Here is a 22,518-nt window from a genome sequence, read left to right as displayed (position 1 = left end):
AGCTTTTGTGGGCTGAAGGCCACTGGGTCCTGGTTCGGAGGCGGGGCTCCGGCTGGTTGACGTCTGACGCTCCGCAAAGGGGAGGGTCGGAGAGTCCCAGGTCCTGTGGGCATGCGCTGCCCTGGTGGGAAGCGGGGCTTTGCGGGGGCGGGGCTTTGCGGGGGCGGGGCTCCGCGGGGCGGGGCCCGTCGGTGGGTGGGGCTTCGGCGCGCCGGGGCGGGAGGCGCGCGGTGCCGTTAGGTCTGGGCAGGCGATGGCGGCGCGGGCGCTAAGGCTGCTGACCACACTGCTGCTGGCTGTCGCCGCCGCTGCCTCCCAGGCCGAGGTCGAGTCCGAGGCAGCATGGGACATGGCAGCGCCCGACCTGCTCTTCGCCGAAGGAACCGCGGCCTACGCGCGCGGGGACTGGGCCGGGGTGGTCCTGAGCATGGAGCGGGCGCTGCGCTCGCGGGCCGCCCTGCGCGCCCTCCGCCTGCGCTGCCGCACGCGGTGTGCCGCCGACCTCCCGTGGGAGCTGGACCTCGACTCGGCCCCGAGCCTGGCGGCGCAGACTCCGGCCGCCGCAGCCCTGCACGACCTGCGCTTCTTCGGGGGCCTGCTGCGCCGCGCCGCCTGCCTGCGCCGCTGCCTGGGGCCGCCGGCCGCCCACTCGCTGAGCGAGGAGCTGGAGCTGGAGTTCCGTAAGCGGAGCCCCTACAACTACCTGCAAGTCGCTTACTTCAAGGTGCAGACCTGCCCGGAGCCGGGCGTCTGGCGGGAGTCCTTCCGGGGCAGGGGCGTGGTTGCAGGGGATCCTGGGGGGCTTGGGGGCGCCCGGAAAGTGTCCGAGAGGGGACCGGGGGACCTCCCGCCTGGGGAGCGCTCCTCGGACGCAGAGCGGGCAGACGCTAACCTCGAAAGACTGCCTGGAGTTAGCACACAGGCCGCACAGATCCTTGGCCTTTGGGGGCTTCGTGGGGGACCTCCTTGGAGGACGCCGAAGCGGCGGCCCACGTCCTCCAGACCCCACTCCACTGCATCCCAGCGATGCTGGACGCGTCCACCTTCTCTTCCTCCCGGATCGCTTTCCAGTGATGGTTTTCCTGCCGCCACCAAGCCCAGCCGCTCTCTTTCAGGCTGTGGGATTGCCACGTCGCCAGCGCTCCCTGGATGGGGGGTGGGGGAGGGGTGGGGACCCTCTGTCAGGTTGCCATAGAAAATTCCTATTTTTAGGAACCCCAGGGCCAGATACACCCATGGGTGTGAAACATCCCAGCCCCTAAGTGGTGGCGGTGGTGATGGCGACCCAGAGCAGGCGGTTCTTAGTCCCGCTATATTGAAAAAAAAAAAAAAAAGAATGTCTGTGATGTCTGGAGTTTAGCAGACCTCCTGTTCAACCTAAAGAGAGACCTCGAAATTTTTGGGGACCCCCCCAGAAAGAAACATTCTTCTCATGCTTCCCCTCTGTTCCTCCATTCAGAATAATTGGGCCGGGTTTGATCACAGGGTCCCGCAGCACTTCCGGAAAGCCTGTGGCAGGCATGTGTTGAGTCGGTGTGCAGCTAACTAGCCGCTCCCCTGAGCTTTGGCTTCTGTCTCGCTTTGCAGAACACAATCACGGTGGGACGGCTGCGAGGTTTGTGGGGCCGCAAAAGAGACAGAACATAACCTTGGGCTCAGAAATGAAGAGTCTCAAAAGAAGAGAGGAGATCCAACCCTGTCCCAAATATTGCTGGAGAGAGAGGCTGAGCCGGCAGGAGGGAGAGGATGACCCAGCATGGGGTTGCCTTGGGAACATCAGCTGTGCTTGGGGTGTCAGGATGCGTGGGGAGCAGCAGGAGAGGGGACTGGGGAGGTGAGTGAGACCAGCTGGGGAAAGAAGTCTGCAGGCTTTAGAGCACCCGCCTCAGGCTTGGGTTTTAGAGCCGGTTAGTTAATTCTGGAGAATAAGCCCCGAAGAAAGAAAGAAAAAGCAGTGGCAGGATGAGTGATGTGGACACATGGGACTGGGTCCTCTAGACGGAGGTGCCTCAGTGCTTAGAGAGTCAAGAAAAGGTGGGTGGGGAGGGGAGTGAGAAGATGGGGGAGGACACAGCACTGCAGGGGGACCTAGGGGGGAGTGAGAGTAGATCTCTAAAAGCAACAGTCCTGGGACCTGTGTTGTGGCGTGGTAGGGTAAGCCACCACCTGCAACACCAGCATCCCATATGGGCGCCCATGCGATTCCTAGCTGCTCCACTTCCTATCCTGATGGTGCACCTGGGGAAGCAGCACAAGATGGCCCAAGTGGTTGGCCTCTGTTCTCCTGTGGGAGACCTGGAAGAAGCTCGTGGCTCCTGGAGTCAGACTGGCCCCGCCCCAGCCATCACAGCCGTTTAGGAAGTGAAGAGTGGAAAGATGGTCTCTCTCTGAAACTCTGACTTTCAAATACATAAGTCTTTTTCTAAAGATTTGTTTTTATTGGAAAGGCAGTTATACGGAGAGAAGGAGGGATAGAGAAAGATCCTCCATTTGCTAGTTCACTCCCCAAGTGGCCACAGTGGCTAGAGCTGAGCCAATCCGAAGCTAGGTCACAAAACAAAACCAATCCCAAAATGTTCTTAAAAATAATACCAAGTGGGCCTGGCGCAATAACCCAGTTGCTAAATCCTCGCCTTGCACATGCTGGAATCTCATATTGGTGCTGGTTCATATCCTGGTTGCTCCACTTTCCATCCAGCTCCCTGTCTGTACCCTGGAAAAGCAGGGGAGAATGGCCCAAAGCCTTGAGACTGCACCCACTTGGGAGACCTGAAAGAGGTTCCTGGCTCCTGGCTTCAGATGGGCCCATCTGGCCATTGCAGCCACTTGGGGAGTGAACCAGCAGATGGAAGATCTTTGTCTCTCGTCTCTGTAAATCTGTCTTTCGAATAAAAGTAAAATCTTTTTTTAAAAAGAAAATATATCATTTAGACAATCTTGCACCCATGCTCCTGCAATGTGCCCTTTTTTCAGTGTACATTAACTCCTAGCATGTTAGCAGCCCCTGTGCCTGATTTGGGAAGTGGCTGCAACTGCCCAGGCCCCTGTGCCCTCAGCCTCTGGTGTGTTTCCTGGGGCTGGCAGGAGCTAGGCACAGTGAGGGAGGCTCGAAATGCCTGGGGCTGCCTGTTTGCTGTGGACTGCACGTCAGGTCACACCTCTTCAGGTGAGAATTACAGCTGATGCTTTATTCTCAGATAAACAAGCTGGAAAAAGCCGTGGCAGCAGCACATACCTTCTTTGTGGGCAACCCTGAGCACCTGGAGATGCGGCAGAACCTGGACTATTACCAGACCATGTCTGGAGTGAAGGAGGAGGACTTCAGGGACCTTGAGGCCCAACCCCACATGGTGAAAACCCTGTCTCCTCTCTTTCTCTCTCTCTCTCTCTCTCTCGTGGTTTTTAGTGGTAGGGTTAATTTTTGATTAAAGGAATCGTTCTCTTTGCATAACATTAGAACACTGTCAACATTTTTTTAAAAATAATAATTTAATGCTAGTACCTAAGAAAACCAGTAAATATTCTGCAATACTTTTAAGACTTTCATATCTAATTTTTAACCTAAAGTCTTCTCTGTGTCTTCAGATTTTCTTTGAAAACACTTTTTTTAAACATAAGGTCTTCACATTTGTAATTTGTTTCTCTTAGAAAGTTTACAGATAATTTACAGCTATTTTCTACAAGGGGATTAAACTGTAAACACAGAGTAACCTTAAGGGACAAAGAAATATATATGACTCAGGTCAAAGCAAAGAATCTCACTTAAGCTTCTCACTCAAGCTTCTGACATCCAAACGCAAGGAGAAATAGAAGGGTACTTGGAAAAGGCAATTTTTGATGGCCGCATGATTGTCCATCTTGTGCAGAGCCCACGTTAATGGACGCATCTTGTTTTTTCTTTGGTCTTGTTCACTTCCACTGTGATAAGTGGTGCCCTGCTCCTCAGCACTGCCGCTCTGTTGAACAGGAAACATCTTCTCCATAAAAAGTGGACTATGGTGATGGAGCTCTTTTACAAATAGCTTTTGCTGTCTTACCCTTCAGTAACTTAGAAGTAGCAATGTTAGAAGCAACATCAGGATGACATTTTTGAAGTCAATTCTGTATATCTGAAAACTCTTAAGGCTGTAAAAAAGAAAAGTGCAAGAAAGTAGCCATGATTTCCATCACATTTGTCCAGAGAAAGAGTTGAATGTGTGGAGATTTTCAGAAGTTAGCCCCTGCCATCCGAGTCCTGAATGGCAGACAGAGGGGGTCCCCTGGAGCTCCCCTCACTCCCCCTTCCTCCTAGTAGCATGAGTTCCGGCTGGGAGTGCGCCTCTACTCGGAGGAGCGGCCGCAGGAAGCCGTGCCCCACCTGGAGGCGGCACTGCGAGAGTACTTCGTGGCCCACGAGGAGTGCCGTGCTCTCTGCGAGGGCCCCTATGACTACGACGGCTACAACTACCTGGACTACAATGCTGACCTCTTCCAGGCCATCACAGGTGCACCCAGCTCAGAGCCCGGCCTTGGCAGCCCCCACCTCCATCTTGATGATACTCACCTGCATGCTCAGCCTTATTCCTGCTTCCGCTTGAACGTGAAGATGGTGCTATTGGCGCCCCCTCTGTGCTTCTTTTTAGATCATTACATCCAGGTGCTCAGCTGCAAGCAGAACTGTGTCACCGAGCTTGCTTCCCACCCAAGCAGAGAAAAGCCCTTTGAAGACTTCCTTCCATCACATTATAATTATCTGCAGTTTGCCTATTATAACAGTAAGCCCCGCTTGTTTCGTTCTCTGTTGCCCTAAGACAACGAGAGAAAGATGGGGAGTGGGGCTTTATGGTTATGTATTTCTTCAGTCTGTTTGGATTCTTTCTACGCCTGTGGGAGACATCAAGCCAGGTGGTCCCTTTGCCAACAGGAAGCCCGCATCAGAAGCCAGACCAGAAAACAGGGAGGGAGACCTTCTTGTCCCCTCTGAAGCATTTCATCTAATGTTTAAATTTGAATTAAAGGTAGTAGCAAAAGTAGAGGTGTCCAGGGGTTGGCCTTTGAGCAGTTGAAGGCCGTGGTGGAGTGCTTGAGTCCCGGCTTCACACCCAGCTTCCTGGGATACGGAAGGTGATGGTCCGGGTGGCTGGGTCTGTCGTTTGCATGAGCTCCCATATGCTGGTTCACTGCCCAGATGCCTGAAGTGGCCCAGAATGGACTGGCTGAAGCCAGGAGCCCAAAACATTTGGGTCTCCCATGTAGGACTTACACACTTAAAGCATCACCCACTGCTTCCCAGGATGCCTGCCTCGGTCTGTTCTGCGGTACCATGGCATAGTAATGAAGCCTTTGTCTTAATTTACTTAATTTACACCAGCATCCCAAATGGGCACCAATTCAAGTCCCTGCTGCTCCACTTCCAACTCAGCTCCCTGTTAATGGCTTGGGAAAGCAGAGGAGGATGACCCAAGTGTTTGGACCCAGCACCCATGTGGGAGATGCGTAAGAAGCCCCTGGTTTCAGACCAACCCAGTTTCAGCCATTGCAGCCATCTGAGGAGTGAACCAGCAGATGGAAGATTTGTCTTTCCTTCTCTTTTTGTAACTGCCTTTCCAATAAAAATAAATCTTTAAATCTTTTTGTTTTAATTTACTTATTTTTATTGGAAAGTCAGATTGACAGAAAGATTGTCCATCCGTTGGCTCACTCCCCAAGTGGTCACAATGGCTGGAGCTGAGCCGATCTAAAGCCAGGAGCCAGGAGCTTCTTCTGGGTCTCCCATGTGGGTGCAGGGTCCTAAGGCTTTGGGCCATCCTTGATTGCTTTCTCAAGCCACAAGCAGGAAGCTGGATGGGAGGTAGAACAACTGGGACACACACCGGAGCCCTTATGGGATCCTGGCACATGCAAAGCAAGGGTTTAGCCATTGAACCATTGCACCACACCCAACTTTTCTTTCTTTCTTTTTTTTTTTTTAAGTGGAGGAGCCAAGATCCAGATTCATGCATGGGATTGAACATAAGTGGCTTAACTGGCTGCGCCCACATACCAGCCTCAGTCTGTTCTGCAGCAGCTAGAACCATGTGTCATTGTAGGCTCCAGCTGTGCTGAGAGCAGCGTCTAAGTGGTTCCTTTTCTTGTAGCCATGTGTAACTGTATCTTATGTATGTGCTGCTTTGCAGTTGGGAACTACACTCAGGCTATAGAATGTGCCAAGACCTACCTCCTCTTCTTCCCCAGCGACGAGGTGATGACCCAGAATCTGGCCTACTACACAGCCATGCTTGGAGAGGAACAAGCCAGATCCATCAGCCCCCGGGAGGTAAAACCTACTGCTACGTGTGCCCCTACAGGGCTTGTTCTGGGAGCAGGGACGGGGGGAGGCGCACTTGAGGCCTATTCGGCATGATGGTGGGCACAGAGTCGATACAGAGGGCTAGCTGCAAAGCAGGCTGTCCCCTCATTGGCATGGGATGGTTGGTGCTACCTGGCCAGGGTGTCACGGTTTCCTTCACACCGGTTGGTCCCATCTCCCTCCGACTTCCATCTCCCTCTCTTGCTGTCTGCCCACTTGCACTTCTTCCCTCCTTCAGAGTTTTTTCCCCCACCTCAAACACAAGGAGGAAAGCTCTGACAAGCCTGCTGTTCAGAGCAAAAGTACAAAGGGTCCTCCCTTGGGCTCTGCAACCCTGAGACTTCGGTAGGCAGGGCCCTGCTGCCGCCCTCCCACAGGAAGACCACCAGTCTGTGGTTGCTCCTTGGCCCACCAGATGCTGACAGTCTGGCTTTAAAATGACACTTCCAGTCTCTGTCTTGCTTGGTTAATAGTGCTTCCTCCCAACCCTCCCCCCCTTTTTTTTTTTTTTTTTTTTTTAAAGATTTATTCATTTTATTACAGCCAGATATACACAGAGGAGGAGAGACAGAGAGGAAGATCTTCCATCCGATGATTCACTCCCCAAGTGAGCCGCAACGGGCCGATGCGCGCCGATCCGATGCCGGGAACCTGGAACCTCTTCCGGGTCTCCCACGCGGGTGCAGTGTCCCAAAGCATTGGGCCGTCCTCAACTGCTTTCCCAGGCCACAAGCAGGGAGCTGGATGGGAAGTGGAGCTGCCGGGATTAGAACCAGCGCCCATATGGGATCCCGGGGCTTTCAAGGCGAGGACTTTAGCCGCTAGACCATGCCTCCGGGCCCCCCCCCTTTTTTTAAAGTCGTATTAGTGAGTCTCGGGGAGAGAGGGAAGATAGCCCCATATGGTCAGTCTGCCATTTTTAACCAGGGTCCATTCTAGAAAGTAACATCTGCTAAGATCCTAGGCAAGGACAGCGCCTGTGAGCTGACAGGAACTTGTCCAGGGCCCATGGCTGACAAGTGGCAGCCAGACTCTCTGTGGCTGCCCAGTACAGAGGCCAGTCATGGCATAGGGTGTTGGGAAATGCACACACAGTCGCAGCCCAGGGCCTACTCCCACTCGGTCGCAGCCCAGGGCCCACTGCCACTCGGTCACAGCCCAGGGCCCACTTCCACTCGGTCACAGCCCAGGGCCCACTCCCACACGGTCACAGCCCAGGACCCACTCTCACACGGTCACAGCCCAGGACCCACTCCCACACGGTCACAGCCCAGGACCCACTCTCACACGGTCACAGCCCAGGACCCACTCCCACACGGTCACAGCCCAGGACCCACTCCCACACGGTCACAGCCCCAGGACCCACTCTCACACGGTCACAGCCCAGGGCCCACTCCCACTCGGTCACAGCCCAGGACCCACTCCCACACGGTCACAGCCCCAGGACCCACTCTCACACGGTCACAGCCCCAGGACCCACTCTCACACGGTCACAGCCCAGGGCCCACTTCCACTCGGTTGCAGCCCAGGACCCACTCCCACACGGTCGCAGCCCAGGGCCCATTGCCACTTGGTCGCAGCCCAGGGCCCACTTCCACTCGGTCACAGCCCAGGGCCCACTCCCACACGGTCACAGCCCCAGGACCCACTCTCACACGGTCACAGCCCAGGACCCACTCTCACTCGGTCACAGCCCAGGACCCACTCCCACACGGTCACAGCCCCAGGACCCACTCTCACACGGTCACAGCCCCAGGACCCACTCTCACACGGTCACAGCCCCAGGACCCACTCTCACACGGTCACAGCCTAGGGCCCACTTCCACTCGGTTGCAGCCCAGGACCCACTCCCACACGGTCACAGCCTAGGAATCTCTGCTTTACCTTTGCTGTACTTGGACTGCCTCACCGTTTATCTTAACTAATGGTGTTTTCTTGTGTCCATCTTCCTCCTGCTGCTTGGAGACTAGCAGGGTGCCTAGGGAAAGGTGTGACCCAAGCAGGCACTCGGTGTCCCCATGCTGGGTGCGCTCTGCCTGCAGGAAGGCTGCTGGGGCAGGTAGGCCCTCTACTGCGGTTGTCTTCGGGGAGGGCTGCTGTCAGGTCAGAGTCTGAGGAAGGCAAGAGGCAGTGCAGGAGGTCATGGGCCTTGGGACCAGGAGGTCCTGGGTTTGAACAGGTATCCCTGCTCCCCTATTTCCCGAAGTGTCTCCTTAAACAGACAACACTTCTCCCTTACCCCCTCAGTTCTCTCCCCTGTAAAGTAAGGATAATAGAGCCAACCTCTGAAGTGTCTGTAAAGGTTAGATGAGTCACTCGGTGTCACCCGGCACCAAGGCTCCCCGCTGAGTATGGGGCTCCTGCATGTTGCCATCTGCATCTCAGGAAAGCCAGCCAGTTTTCTGTCCCACGGGTGCCTGAGGGGCTGGTGTTGCCACCTGTGCTAGGCAGGAAGAATCGCTGGGCCTGGAAGAGTGACTTGTGTCCTAGCTGAAGAACAGTCAGTCATGGCGGAGAGCCAGGGAATGGAGTGCCAGAGAGGGACTCCCTCCCCGCAGGGTGTGGGGGCAGGGCTGAGATCCAGGGCCCCCTGCCACTGTTTCTGCAGAGTGCCCGGGAGTACCGACAGCGCAGCCTGCTGGAAAAGGAGCTGCTCTTCTTTGCCTATGATGTGTTTGGAATTCCCTTCGTGGATCCGGTGAGCCAGCAGAAAGAGGGGTGGCGGAGTGTGGTGCGAGTGGGGGCAGGCGCTGCACTGTCAGGGGGTCAGCAGGCAGGGAATCTGTGGAAGGGGACCATGAGGGACCGAGACGAGCGGGAGGGGCAGCCAGGAGACCCCCGCTTCCTCTCCAGAAGGGAGGTGGGTGAATTTCCCCTCCATAGGCCCCGTTGTACAGCTTGGGACCTGGAAGTCTAAGGAAGGCCTCTGCATTGTTCATTTCTCCCTGACCTACTCTTAGGATTCGTGGACTCCAGAAGAGGTGATTCCCAAGAGGTTGCAAGAGAAACAGAAGTGAGGACCTTGAAGAAACTGCATGATTGGATCGATCTGATGAGGCCTCCCAAGCCCAGGCAGATGCGAACTCTGGGCCCAGGGTGGGCTGGGTGCTGGGGTGGGAGCCCAGGGCTGGCCCTGGGGTGGCAGGCCTCAGAGTGGCTGTACCCACAGGTCCGAGCGGGAGACAGCCGTGCGCATCTCCCAGGAGATTGGAAACCTCATGAAGGAGATTGAGACCCTGGTAGAAGAGAAGACCAAGGAGTCGCTGGATGTGAGCAGACTGACTCGGGAAGGTGAGAGGAAGAAGCTGGGTGTGTTGTCAGGCTGCACCCCATGGGCCAGCCTTGGGTTGAGCCAGCAGGCGTTCGGGGCTTCCCAGCTCACCAGCAGGACTGCCAGCTGCAAAGAGCCCTATGAATTTGGCGAAGTAGGATTCCTGTATCACAGAAATGTGAGTGTAGCGCCCCCTGGAGGAGTTTGTAGGACACTGCTCAAAGCCGCCTCTGGCTCCTCCTTCCCCTTTGCAGCTCCCTCCGGGTGCCTGCTGGTAATAGCTCTGTTCCGCCTGCCATTATCCCACCGCCCCTGGCTCCATCAGCCGCTGCCAGCAGTCACAGTCCTCTCCCCTCATCTGGTCCATCCTTGCCCACAGGTTGCCCACAGGATGCTGCCCCTGTCCTCCTTACCTTCCCCCTAGGCACACAGCCTGCTCTTCCAGTGATACCTCCTCTGCCTCAAGCAGGGCGGCTGCTTGCTCTGCATCCTGCCCCTGCTCACAGTCTTTGTGCGGCTGTGTCCCTCCTGCCAGCATACTTCCCGTGATCCCTGCCCTTGAACCTGTCTCAGGTACCCCCTACAAAGTTTTTTTTTTTTTTAAGACCTATTCATGTATTTGAAAGGCAGAGTTACAGAAAAAGAGAGCTATCTTTCATCTAATAATTCACTCCCCAAATAGTCACAACAGCCAGAGCTTGGGCCTGTCCAAAGCCAGCAACCAGGAGCTTCTTTGGGGTCTCCTGTATGGATAACAGGAGCCCAAGCATTTGAGCCCTCTTCAGCTGCTTTCCCAGGCTTGTTAGCAGGGAGCTGGACTGGAGGTGGAGCAGCCTGGACTTGTATTGATGCTGGCACACAGTTGGAAGCTTTACCCGCTCTGCCACGTCATTGGCCTCTACAGCCAATTGGGGTCCTCTCTTTCTGAACTCCTTAGGCTGCTACAGCCTGCTTTTGCTGGTTGTTGAGTAACTGTTTTTTTTTTTTTTTTTTAAGATTGATTTATTTATTACAAAGTCAGATATACAGAGGGGAGGAGAGACAGAGGAAGATCTTCTGTCCGATGATTCACTCCCCAAGTGAGCCGCAATGGGCCGGTGCGCGCCGATCCAAAGCCAGGAACCTGGAACCCCTTCTGGGTCTCCCACGCGGGTGCAGGGTCCCAAGGCTTTGGGCCGTCCTCAACTGCTTTCCCAGGCCACAGGCAGGGAGCGGGATGGGAAGTGGAGCTGCCGGGATTAGAACCAGCGCCCATATGGGATCCCGGGGCTTTCAAGGCGAGGACTTTAGCCGCTAGGCCACGCCGCCGGGCCCTGTTGAGTAACTGTTGAAGCCCTCAAGTGCCCATCCCTCGCCTTGTCTGCGCAGTGCTCCACGAACTCTGAGGCCTCAGCCAGTAGAAGGACTGAGCGGAGTTTCTGGTGTGTCCCCAGCAAGCGGGACCCCCTGGGAGCGGGGAGAGGGGATGCTTGCTCTCTGCCCTGTAGTGGCTTTAATTAACAGTGACTGGTTCAACAGAAGGAGCAGAGGGCAAGGACTGGTCCGGCATGGCTTAGTGTCCAGAGGCCCCCACCCACTTCTCTTCACTCCCTGAGAGATGGGTTAGGCATACTGGCAGGTCCTTTTGCAGGTAAACATTGATGACAACTGTGATCCTGAAAGTGCTAGAATAGTCATCCAAACTTCTAAGCTTCTATCGTGTGTCAAATACTGTGTCAGGATGGTCACTTATTTGTCGTCAGCATCAAGCTTAGAGGGAAATGCTATCAGTCAGATCAGAGCATGAGTTGAATTCAGGGTTAACCTCGGGCGAGTCAGTAACTTGCCAAGGGTGCACAGCTGAAAAGCACAGGACCACAGGTCACATCCAGCTCTTGCCAGTTGTGGAGGTCATGGCCTAGGAAAGTGTCGGTGATGGTTCCTGAACAATACACAAAAGCCAAGAGCCTTCCTAGCAGGACCAGACTGGGTCCTGGATCTATCTCTCAATTCCAGATTCAGTCCTCTGGAACCGCCTCACCTGTTCAAGTGATGGAGCAGGGAACAGCTGGAACATCTGCTCCTTACACAGGAACAGTCTGCAGGGAAGGGTCTATCTGGGCAGAACTGCTGCTGGGTCTTGCCAGAGTTGGTGCTTGCCTTCCAGGTGGGCCCCTGCTCTACGAAGGCGTCAGTCTCACCATGAATTCCAAAGTCTTGAATGGGTCCCAGCGGGTGGTGATGGACGGCCTCATCTCTGATGACGAGTGTCAGGAGCTACAGAGACTGACCAACGTAAGGGCAGCAGGATGGCGGCCCCTGCTGGCCCCACTCCCCCACCCCCACCTCATCTCAGGCCATCCTGGCCCACTGCATCTTGACTTTGGGATCTTACAGGCAGCAGCAACCTCAGGAGATGGCTACCGGGGACAGACTTCCCCACACACTCCCAACGAGAAGTTCTATGGTGTCACTGTCTTCAAAGCCCTCAAGGTAGAGTTGGTGCAGGTGGGGGCTACATGCCTGAGGAGCAGCAGGAGGGAGAAGCTGCTGGGGCTGGGTGAGGGGAGACCTGGAGCCCATGCCTGCCCGCGCCACTTTCCAGCCTGTGGGGAGTGAGGTTCGGTTCCACGGAAGAGCTCAGCCTTGTTCTAGCTCCTGTCTGCTAGACCAAGTGTCAGAGGAGAGCGGGGCAGACAGAACACTGGGCTTCTGGGCAGGCGGCAGCAGGTATTCATATGGAGGGTGGGGATGGGGTTCTGCTTGTGGGGAGCAGAAACTGCACCCCGTGCAGGGGGTGGCAGGGGCCTCCTGTCTGGTGGCCACAGAGGGGCCTTTGGGGCAGCTGAGCATTCACATTCTTGGCAGCTGGGGCAGGAAGGGAAGGTCCCTCTGCAGAGCGCACACCTGTACTACAACGTGACGGAGAAGGTACGGCGCGTCATGGAGTCCTACTTCCGCCTGGACACCCCCCTCTACTTCTCCTACTCACACCTGGTGTGCCGCACTGCCATCGAAGGTGGGCCCTCCCATCCCCACTGAGTGTACTGTGCCCTGGCATGGGTGGGACACTCAGGGTGTGGAGGCTAGGGCAGTCCCTGTCCTAGCTGGCGAAACAGCCGGACAGATCCGCAGAACCTCAGCGGAAGCCTGACTGGGACCTGGAGGGCTTCCCAGAGGAGGTAGAGGCATCAGGAACACATTGTGGAGAGCACAGGGCAATGGGGTGGACAACTGTGCAGCCCAAAGAAGGTGCAGGAGGTCCTGGGCAGCCTAGTAGCTGAGGAAAGCTAAGAAAATTGCTGAATTACAAAACATTTGAGGGTTTTAAAATTGATTTTATTGACTTGAAAAGTGGAGTTACAGAGAGACAGATCCTCCATCTGCTGGTTCGTTCCCTTTATGGCCACGATGGCCAGGGTTCTCCAGGCCACAGCTAGGGACCTGTAGTTCCATCCAGGTCTCCCCGCTAGGTGCCCAGGACCCAGGTAGTTGGACCATTCCACTGCTTTTCCAGGTGCACCAGGAGGGAGCTAGCAGAGCAGTTGGAGCTTGAGCTGGCAGTCATATGCGATGCTGGCATCACAGGCAGTGCACCGCAACCCTGAGCCCAAGACTTCACTTACACTTTGTATCCATCTTGAGCTGCATTGCAAGCTCACTTGTTCCCGTGTCTGAGGAATTCGGGTGAGCTAGAACAGGCTGCGGGGATCATGCATAGCCCTGCCACGCCTTCAGAAGGTGGCGCGCGTGAGAGGGCTTTGCTTCCCGTGGATGTGTGGAGTCCTGCCAGCTGAGTCACGCAGCCTCAATATGAAGTGTCTGGGCAGAGCCATGCCACAGAGCATTGTCAAGCTGTGGACTCATGAGGGCCTTGGCTTTTAGAGAACAGCTTCACGGCTGGGGGTCAGGAGAGGCAGGGAAGCTGGCGAAGAGTGGTCGTGGGCGAGGAGGATGCAAGCCTAACCCCAAAAGGAGCCAGTGAGGCTAGAGTAGGAAGGCAGGACCTGGTGACCGACTGGACAGGCTGCCCTGGGGGAGGGTTGACCTGGCATTTTGTGTGCCCTCCCCACTTGATTTCTCAGTCCACCCACCCCCAGGGCCTTCTAGTGGGATGGATTCCTCAGGACCACCGGCCCCATCTTCCCTACACCCTTCACTCAGGTTTCCACCCCTTGCCTCCTGTAGGACTGAGTACCCCAAGCCTGCACCCATCCCACCTCCCAACTCCACTCATCACTTCCCTGGGCCCAGTGTGTCATCCAACCAGGATGTGACCATTTCTTTTTGCCGTGCCATGCCTGCCCTTGCCGAGAGCCATCCCAGGAAGCCTGCAGACTCGGGGCCACTGGGCTTATGGCTTAGCCAGAGACCCACAACCCTCAGTCCCTTGACCGTTTCCAAGCACCCAGCATCCTGTCCATGACAGAGGAAGGGCTATAATGTCCCAGCACTCACCCGGGTTTTCTTGGCCCAGAGACACAGGCTGAAAGGAAGGACAGTAGCCATCCAGTGCACGTGGACAACTGTATCCTGAACGCCGAGACCCTCGTGTGCGTCAAGGAGCCCCCTGCCTACACCTTCCGGGACTACAGGTACGTACAGGGGCAGGTACAACAAGGCAGTCAATGCCCCACCTTCTCTCCCTGTCCCTGGACACGCACGCCCAGACACACAAGGTAGGCCAACTGTTCCTAAAGCCCACTACTTCATCCTGCAGACTTCTGGATAGGAAGCCCCTCAGTGAGAGACTCGTTACAATAGTGTGATGCATGTGTCATGGGGCGGATGGTACAGAACCCCCCCACACCTGCTCCCAAGCACACGATGGATTCCCTATCGTTAGGGTGTCTCAGGGAGTAGGGAGGGGAAAGGTTAGAGGTTGCCATGCTGTTTCCAAGGTCTTTGAAGGCATTCTTTCTGTGAAGGCCCCTCCTCCCACCCCGCCCCTGGGCACATGTGGGAGGTGCAGGCTTTTGGGGAGCAGCCAGGGCAGAAGGGCAGCACCGTGTATCTCTCCTCTCTAGCGCCATCCTTTACCTGAACGGGGACTTTGATGGAGGGAACTTCTATTTCACTGAACTGGATGCCAAGACGGTGACGGTGAGTGTTGCCTTTCTCTCCTGCCCAAGAGACACAGACATCTGTTCTCTGGAGTGGGCAGTGGGCAGACCTACTGGCTGGCCTTCCCAGTGGCCTGTGTGCCCTGCCCCAAACCGGGGGGTTGGGGGACCTCCAGGGCAGCCCGTCACTGCTCTGACTGGCCGCCCTTTTTCTGTGGCTCTGGCTTTGGAAAGAACCGTCTTCAATCCTGGGCCCCCATAAACTCAGGTCTTTTCTAAGGGCGGGGTTGCACCCCCTTTTCTGTCCCCTTTAGGCGGAGGTGCAGCCCCAGTGCGGCAGAGCCGTGGGATTCTCTTCAGGCACAGAGAATCCACATGGAGTGAAGGCCGTCACCAGGGGGCAACGCTGTGCCATCGCCCTGTGGTTCACCCTGGACCCCCGACACAGCGAGCGGGTGAGAGCCCCTTCCTGCACAGGCCCTGTGCCACCTCCTCCTCTACAAGGCCTCTCACCGGGGGCTTCACAACATTGGGTTTGGGACTCCCAGTTCCAACACTGTCCCCAGGGTCACGTAGCATCATCTTCCTCTCTGGGCCTTCTCTGCTACCTGGACATGGGACCCCACCAGAATGGAGGAGCGGTGCTGGGTTCCTGGCTGCCTGCTGGGCCAAGCAGGAGCTCCTGGGCCCAGAACCTCTCTGAGCAGACAGGACTTGTCCCTTGCAGGACAGGGTGCAGGCCGATGACCTGGTGAAGATGCTCTTCAGCCCAGAAGATATGGACCTGCCCCAGGAGCAGCCACTGGGCACCCAGCACGGTTCCACACAACCTGAACAAGACTCTGTCTTGGGCAGCAAGTCAGGGCCCAAGGATGAGCTATGACAACATCCAGGTGGACACAGGTGGGCGGGTAGACCCTCAGGGAGGAACTCTGTCCCACATCCGGGGCTGGCCAGGCCCTCGGAGCCACCAAGCGGTGGGCCAGCCTTCTGCACGTTGCTGCTGCTCTTGGAGTGGACACAGCAAGACACTGCTTCCCGCTGGGCCTGGCTGATGGCTCGGGATGCAGACCCGGCACAACCCAGGCAACCTGCACGGGGAGCTACCGGACAGCAGGATAGTATTTAAATGTCTGTATAGACAACCAAAAAATAAAGGATTCGTGGGTTTGTTTTTTTTTTTTTTTTTTTGACTTGGTGGTTTGTTCAGTGATAGGAAATCAACCCCATCTGTCCGGGAGGCCTCAGTTTATGGAAGTTCATTCCGGGCAGGATGCAGTGGCAGGTTCAGTACAGAAAGGCCTGGCCCAGCCTGGTACTTTCTGTGTAGCCTGGGACTGGTCTTTTAACCTCAGGGACCTTGGCCTTGTTGTCTCCACAGTGGGAGCTCATCGACTATACCCACCTTCCAGGGGTGGTGGGGGTTGGGCGGGTAAGAGGGTTTCTGTGGCCAGATGCAAGCTCGGCTGTCACAGCGCTTTGTAAACTGCCAGGCCCTGGGTGAGTGGTCAGGATTATTCCTAATCCTCCCCTGGCAGGGAGTGGGGTCAGGAGCCCCTGGGCATGGTGCCCCACATCAGCCACGTGCTTCCTGCTTCTGCTGTCTGGCCTGAGAGCCCGCACCCAGGCCGCGTCTCCAGGAGACAGAGAACAGGAGATCCGGGTCCCCGTCACCAAGGCCACCGCCCTTCCTGAAGCTCTAGACACTGTGAACGTGGGAACCTGCGGTCAGCAATCATTTATTCAATTGTGTGATGTTTAGTTATTGAGCACCAGCTGCATGCCTGGGGCTTGGAATACAGTAGTGAACAGATTCAGGCCCCCGGCTCGTCAAGATTCGATGTTGTAGGGGAGACATAATAAATGTGGGGATACCTATGTCTATGTATAATCCTAGGAGGAAACAATGCAAGTGAGGGCCTTAAGGCAGAAGCAGCAGCGAGGGGCCTGGTGCTGTGATGCAGACGGGGAGGAGGAAGTGGGTGGCGCGCGGCCAGGACCTTAGGGGCCTCGGCCACTGTGAAGTCCAGGCATTGGCTTGGTGAGACAGGAGTCACGGGAGGATTCCAAGCAGGGGAAATGCCTTTGGATGATGTCTTGGCAGATGTCCTGGGGGCCAAGAGTGGAGATGAGAGCAGTGAGGGGCTGCTGCAGTCAGCCAGGGAAAGGGACTGTGGCTCAGAACTGGCAACGAGGGTCACAAAGGCTTGCTCCCATGCGGAAATCGAGCCAGCAAGAGGTGCTGATGGAGGGAATGTGAGGACTGCGAAAGGCAAGAAGATGATGGCTGAGCAGCTAGGAGGTGAGCTGCCTTTTCCTGCACCAGGAGCTGGGCAAGGCTGCACGAGGAGTGGCCACCAGGGCTCAGACCCCAGGGGTTTGGCTGTTGGTGTGTCGGCACCTGGACTCAGAAGCAGACTGGGGGCCTCAGGCACAGCATCTGCGACGTGGGATGTGGGCAAGCAACATCTCAACCACTGCCAAATACAGGATCACTCTTCTACATGGAGGAATTGCTCAGTGATTGCATGCACCGCGGTGGATTCTCCCCTGACTTGTTCTGGTGACTCATGCATTCACAGACCACGAACTTGACCCACCTGCTGGGCTGGCTGAGACGTCACTGCTTGCTGTGACCTTCAACTGTGCTTCCTCCCCAGGAACGGGGACTGACAAACCTCACCTCCCAGGATGCGAAGTACCTGGCTGCTTAGCGCTTGCTAGGTACACAACATGACACAAAGCTGCATCAGCCTGATTGTCGTTTTCCAGAAATTTCCACAGCAATGACCTTTTCCATTTTTATAGAATGCGAACTACACAGAGACAGCAGACTGTCTCTGTTGAGCTCAGAACTATCTGATGTTTTCTACAGGAACAGAACCAAGATAAGTGTATGTAATTAGGCTGGGGCGAGTCGTCCCGGAAGTAGAGGCTGCTGCTTGAGTCCTGGCCAAGAGGCGCCTGTGTTCGTCTGGTCTGTGTTTAGTAATAACATCAACAACAGGAAATGAAGGGAGAGAGTGTGGGGGATGAGAGGGGCAGCTTCACAAACATGGAATATTAGCCTTTTTATAAGTAAATGTCTACTTAGGATTGAACCAGGACTATTTCAGTGTGTGGTTTCAGAGCACAAATTTCAGTGGCCTGGCTGTCTCAGCATCTGGTAGCAGTGTTCTTGCTGGCAGGTACACCCATGGCAGGTGTCCAGGCTTTTACTTATAAAGTCATCATGATCCATTCATGGGACTCTGCCCTAAGAACCCAAGGCAATCACCTCCAAATGGCATGACTGGATGGAAGTCCCCATCCTCTCAGTACGCACCTTCAACAGAAGGTTTTGGGGACCAAAACATTAGCACATTTGTCCTTGGGGGAATTGCAGCTTTGAAACAGATCCAGGGGCCGGGCAAGGTGGCCTAGCAGCTAAAGTCCTCGCCTTAAACGCGCCAGAATCCCATATGGGCACCGGTTCTAATCCCGGCAGCTTCACTTCCCATCCAGCTCCCTGCTTGTGGCCTGAGAAAGCAGTCGAGGACAGCCCTGCACCCGCATGGGAGACCTGGAAGTGCTCCTGGCTTTCGGATTGGCTCAGCTCCAGCCGTTGTGGTCACTTGGGGAGTGAATCATCAGACAGAAAATCTTCCTCTCTGTCTTTCCTCCTCTCTATATATCTGACTTTGCAATAAAAAATAAATAAATCTTTAAAAAAAAAAAACTGAGATCCAAACCACTGCAAAGGGGGAAGAACTGGACATGAAATGCTTTGATCCCTGGCACTCCAGGCAGCTGTAAGAGCTCTCAGCAGGGGAACCAAGAAGCCCATGTCCAGCACCATCAGAGAAGGAGGAAACCTGTGCTGCAGAGGTGCCTGGCCCAGGCAGAGGGTAGGACACAAAAATGGGGCTGCCTGTATGGCTGCTGGTGCCCAGGAAGGAGGCCAGCAGCCCACTATGTGCAATGAAGATAATATACAGTGTTATGGGGTTCCCATTAGGGGCAGCAGTTAAGGGAGGCTGCAGGCGGCAGGACTGCCCGCCAGCCCCAGGGGACCTGCTGAGCCTGTGACTCCATGAGAAGCTGATCCTGAGTTAGGGGAAGGAAGACCAGCACAATCCTTGAACTTCAGGTGGTGGCTACAGCCATCAAGTCTGGCCCCACTCACTGCCAGTGGGAGGCCAAGTGGATGTCTGGTTCATTTGGCAGAAAGCAAAAAGAGTAGTCTTTATGTCTCTTAGCCCACCGGCAACAAAGACTTAGCAAGGCCTCCATCAGCCAGACACTGCCCTGGGGAAGCCCGTCCTTGGCCTCAGCAGTCCAGGTGCCTGCAAGGAGAAGACAGTAGTAACACACGGGCCCTGGGGTGTGGGGAAACCCAGCCTGGAACCCATGGGGGCAGAGCTCCCATCACGTGATCTTCAGGCCCTTTAGACTTCCCAAGAACCTGTCTCACTGATTCTCTGACACCTGTCAGTCCCCTCATGAACAGCTGAGGTGCTGCCACTTGGGGCACCCACATGGGTTCAAGTCCTGGCTGTGTCCCTGACCCCAGATTCCTGCTGTGTTGTCAGTTGCTGCCACTCTTGTGGGAAATTAAGTTCTGGCTCTCAGCTCTGAGCTTCAGCCCTGCCCTAGCTGTTAAGGGGCATTTGGGAAGTCAACCAGCAGATGGGAGATATCTTTGTTTCTCTGTCTTTCAAATTAAATAATAATAATAATTTAAACATTTTTAGGGGCAGGCCTGGTGTGGTAGCCAAGTGGCTAAAGTTCTTGCCTTGCATGCATCAGGATCCCATATGGGCACCAGTTCATATTCCAACTGCTCCACTCCCTGCACATGGCCTAGGAAAGCAGTTGAGAATGTCCCAAAGCCATAGGAACTTGGTACCCGCATGGGAGACTAGAGGAAGCTCCTGGCTTCAGATTGGCTCACCTCCAGTCATTGCAGCCACTTGGGGAGTAAACCAGCAGGTGGAAGAATAATAAATAATAATAACAAATCTTTTTTAAAAATTAGGGACTTGGGGGCCTGCTGAGGCTGTCCATATCATTCGGTAAGGGCTGTGCTGGGTTGCCGAGACCCCCACCTCCACCCATCATGGCTATGTACCAAACTAGAGACAGGCTGGACAGGTATCCTTAAGGCTGTTTAAAGTGTATCAGATGTTTGCTAAGGACTTCCACAGAACTGGCCACTGCATCTGCATGTGAGCAAGAGTTGCAGATAGGTGGTAAAGTGGGTTGGGTGGGCCCAGGGAGTCTCCCAGGGTTGTCTCTGCACTTGCCGACATGCACGAGAGAGAATGCTTGGAGGATCTCCTGGCGCCAGGCTGTCGCACCCTCTGGTGAACATAAGGTCAGAGGATGGGGGCTAGGTAGGACCAGGCTGCAATACCCACTGGCCTATGTGAGTGTCAGGTCGGGAGACTAGCCTGGTGGGGAACCGGGAGAGTCACCCTGACCAGGTCAAGCACCCGCTGAAGCGTACAGGAGCCAGGTCTGGGGTCTGGCCTAGTTAGGGCTCAAGGGGTCCTTCCAATGGTGCAGCTGTACCCACCAGCACCCATGAGACCGAGGTCTTGGAGAGCAGGCCTGGCAGCAGTTTTGGAGTGTTGCCTTGACCAGACTAAAGCAATGCTGGTGAGTGCAAGAGGCAGGGCTAGGGATGGGCTGGGCCAGGCCACTGTACCCACCAGTGCACACCAGAACTGGTTCTGGGGAACAGCAAAGTAGAGGTTCTAGGTGTCTTCCCAACTGAGCCACTATTCTCTCCAGCGAGCATGATAGCCATGGCTGGGGGTGGACCAGGCCAGATCACTGCACTCACTGTCACTCATGGGATCTGAGGTAAGGGACAGGCCTGAAGGGTTTTTGAAGGGATCCCCCCGACTAGACTGACATACTAGCAAATGCATACAGGAAACAGGGGCAGGTGGCAGTCCATACCAGGCTGTAGCACCTGCTGAGGAGTGTGTCAGCCAGGGCTAAGGGCAGGCCAGGTAGGTTGACCTGGTCAGGAATGGCCCCTGAATTGCCTGAGTGTCTTAGACCAATAGGATCCTGCAGTTCCAGGAATGTCCTGTGGATATGTGGTCCAGTCACAGAGCACATATTGCAAGACAGGGTCACCCCTGTGACCCATTGACATCCAGAAGCACATGGAAGACAAAACTCCTCTAAAACAACAGAAGATCTCAAGTACAATTGCAAAAGATGGAAAGAAAAGTAAGAGGCACAACATTTCAGGCCAAGTTCTATGACCTGTGGACTCTGAGGTAGAGGGTCTGCAGAGTTCTGGCCTTTTACAAAAAAAACAATGAAGAGCCCCTCTGAGGACAGATGGAATGTGTCACCTCCAACATGACCAGCACTCAAGGAATAACCCCAGGATTCTCCTACCCCCACCGAGGCCCCTAAGGTGGCATCAAGAGGGCATCTCTGTACCCCCTCTCCTCCAGAATGTAGTTTGACAAGAAGCATTGTAACCTCTTCTCTCCCACACAAACTTCTCTCAAACTGCCCCTGCTCGCCATCCCCACACAGGCTTGCAATCCCAACCCCTCACTTAAAAAAAAAAAAAAAAAAGATTTATTTATTTTTATTGGAAAGTCGGATATACAGAGAGGAGAGACAGAGAGGAAGATCTTCCATCCAATGATTCACCCCTCAAGTGACCACAACAGTTGGTACTGAGCCAATCAAAAGCCAGGACCAGGAACCTCCTCCAGGTCTCCCACACAGGTGCAGGGTCCCAAGGCTTTTGGCCATCCTCGACTGCTTTCCCAGGCCACAAGCAGGGAGCTGGATGGGAAGCGGGGCCGCCAGGATTAGAACCAGCACCCATATGGGATTCTGGCACATTTCAAGTGAGAGCTTTAGCTGCTAGGCCACCACGCCAGGCCCAATCCCTCACTTCTGTAACAAACATTAAAAATTAAATTTTTAGGGCCCGGCGTGGTAGCCTAGTGGCTTAATCCCTGCCTTACCTGCACTGGGATCCCACATAGACTCCAGTTTGTGTACCAGCTGCTCCACTTCCCATCCAGCTTCCTGCTTGTAGCCTGGAAAAGCAGTAAAGGATGGCACAAAGCCTAGAGACCTTGCACACACGTGGGAGACCTGGATGAGGCTCCTGGCTTTGGACTGCCTCAACTCTGGCCATTGTAGCCACTTGGGGAGTGAATCAGTGGACAGAAGATCTTTCTCTCTGCCTCCTCTCTCTGTATATCTGTCTTTCCAATAAAAATGAATAAATCTATAAAAATATTTTTAATTGTTTTGAAAAGGCACCACCTGTAGTATCATTATCTGTATGGCTCGAGCCCCAGCTACTCCACTTCCAGTCTGGATCTCTGCTAACACACTCCGGGAAGCCACAAATGTCCCAAGTGCCTGGGCTCCTGCCATCCAAAGGGAGACCTGGGTGCGGCTCCAGGCTCCTGGCTCTGGCCTGGTTCAAGCCCTGCTGTTCTAGCCACTCGGGAGTGAACAAGCAGGTCGAAGGCCCTTTTCCACCTCCCCTTCTATTTGTGTAACTTACTTAAACATAAGTAAACCTGCTTTTTAAAAGATAATTTAAAAGGTTTGTTCTAAAAGATTTATTTATTTTTATCTGAAAGGCAAATTTACACACAAAGGAGGTATAAGGAACTGTTTGAATATCCCACCCTGGATCCGGCACCATTTCATCTGATATAACCCAGGCATTTCACCTGAGAATCCCATCCCCTCCCAGCCCCTTCCCCAATTCCACCCGCTTATCAATCCTTCTTAGGCAATCCCCTGTGACAGTCTCAGGCACCAATCCCCTGGGTCCTGCCCTCAATCCCTCCCAATTCCCGCCCCCACACCTTGAGGGCTCACCTGAATGACATCAA

The 22,518-nt window shown here is 54.9% G+C and overlaps 1 protein-coding gene across 2 annotated transcripts; it reads left to right on the top strand.

Moving 5' to 3' along the window:
* Positions 1-185: 185 nt before the first annotated feature.
* P3H1 (prolyl 3-hydroxylase 1) lies at positions 186-15,811 on the top strand. 2 transcript variants are annotated; one of them, XM_004591513.3, is made up of 15 exons: positions 187-724; positions 3,198-3,350; positions 4,295-4,484; positions 4,623-4,754; positions 6,156-6,295; positions 8,937-9,026; positions 9,289-9,341; positions 9,498-9,619; positions 11,746-11,873; positions 11,976-12,071; positions 12,447-12,597; positions 14,056-14,173; positions 14,606-14,681; positions 14,956-15,096; positions 15,369-15,811. In XM_004591513.3, the coding sequence occupies exons 1-15, from the start codon at positions 254-256 to the stop codon at positions 15,522-15,524; spliced, it is 2,217 nt and encodes a 738-aa protein (XP_004591570.1). In that variant the 5' UTR covers positions 187-253; the 3' UTR covers positions 15,525-15,811. The 2 variants fall into 2 exon arrangements, with proteins under 2 accessions (XP_058535870.1, XP_004591570.1); XM_058679887.1 differs by lacking the exons at positions 14,056-14,173; positions 14,606-14,681; positions 14,956-15,096; positions 15,369-15,811 and adding an exon at positions 13,767-14,049 and having other exon boundaries at positions 186-724.
* Positions 15,812-22,518: the final 6,707 nt, after the last annotated feature.

The sequence above is a fragment of the Ochotona princeps genome, chromosome 2 (genome assembly GCF_030435755.1).
Source record: "Ochotona princeps isolate mOchPri1 chromosome 2, mOchPri1.hap1, whole genome shotgun sequence".
In the NCBI taxonomy this organism is placed as follows: domain Eukaryota; kingdom Metazoa; phylum Chordata; class Mammalia; order Lagomorpha; family Ochotonidae; genus Ochotona; species Ochotona princeps.
The sequence above is the reverse complement of the archived record's forward strand: the minus strand, read 5'-3'. Positions and strand labels throughout refer to the sequence as shown.

What these genes read in the sequence shown, in the direction of transcription:
- P3H1 (XM_004591513.3), top strand. Translation starts at nt 254, where the DNA reads ATGGCGGCGCGGGCGCTAAGGCTGCTGACCACACTGCTGCTGGCTGTC. An exon ending in GATCCATCAGCCCCCGGGAG is followed by an intron (nt 6,296 to 8,936) that starts GTAAAACCTACT and finishes CTGTTTCTGCAG; the next exon opens with AGTGCCCGGGAGTACCGACA. An exon ending in TGGATGCCAAGACGGTGACG is followed by an intron (nt 14,682 to 14,955) that starts GTGAGTGTTGCC and finishes TGTCCCCTTTAG; the next exon opens with GCGGAGGTGCAGCCCCAGTG.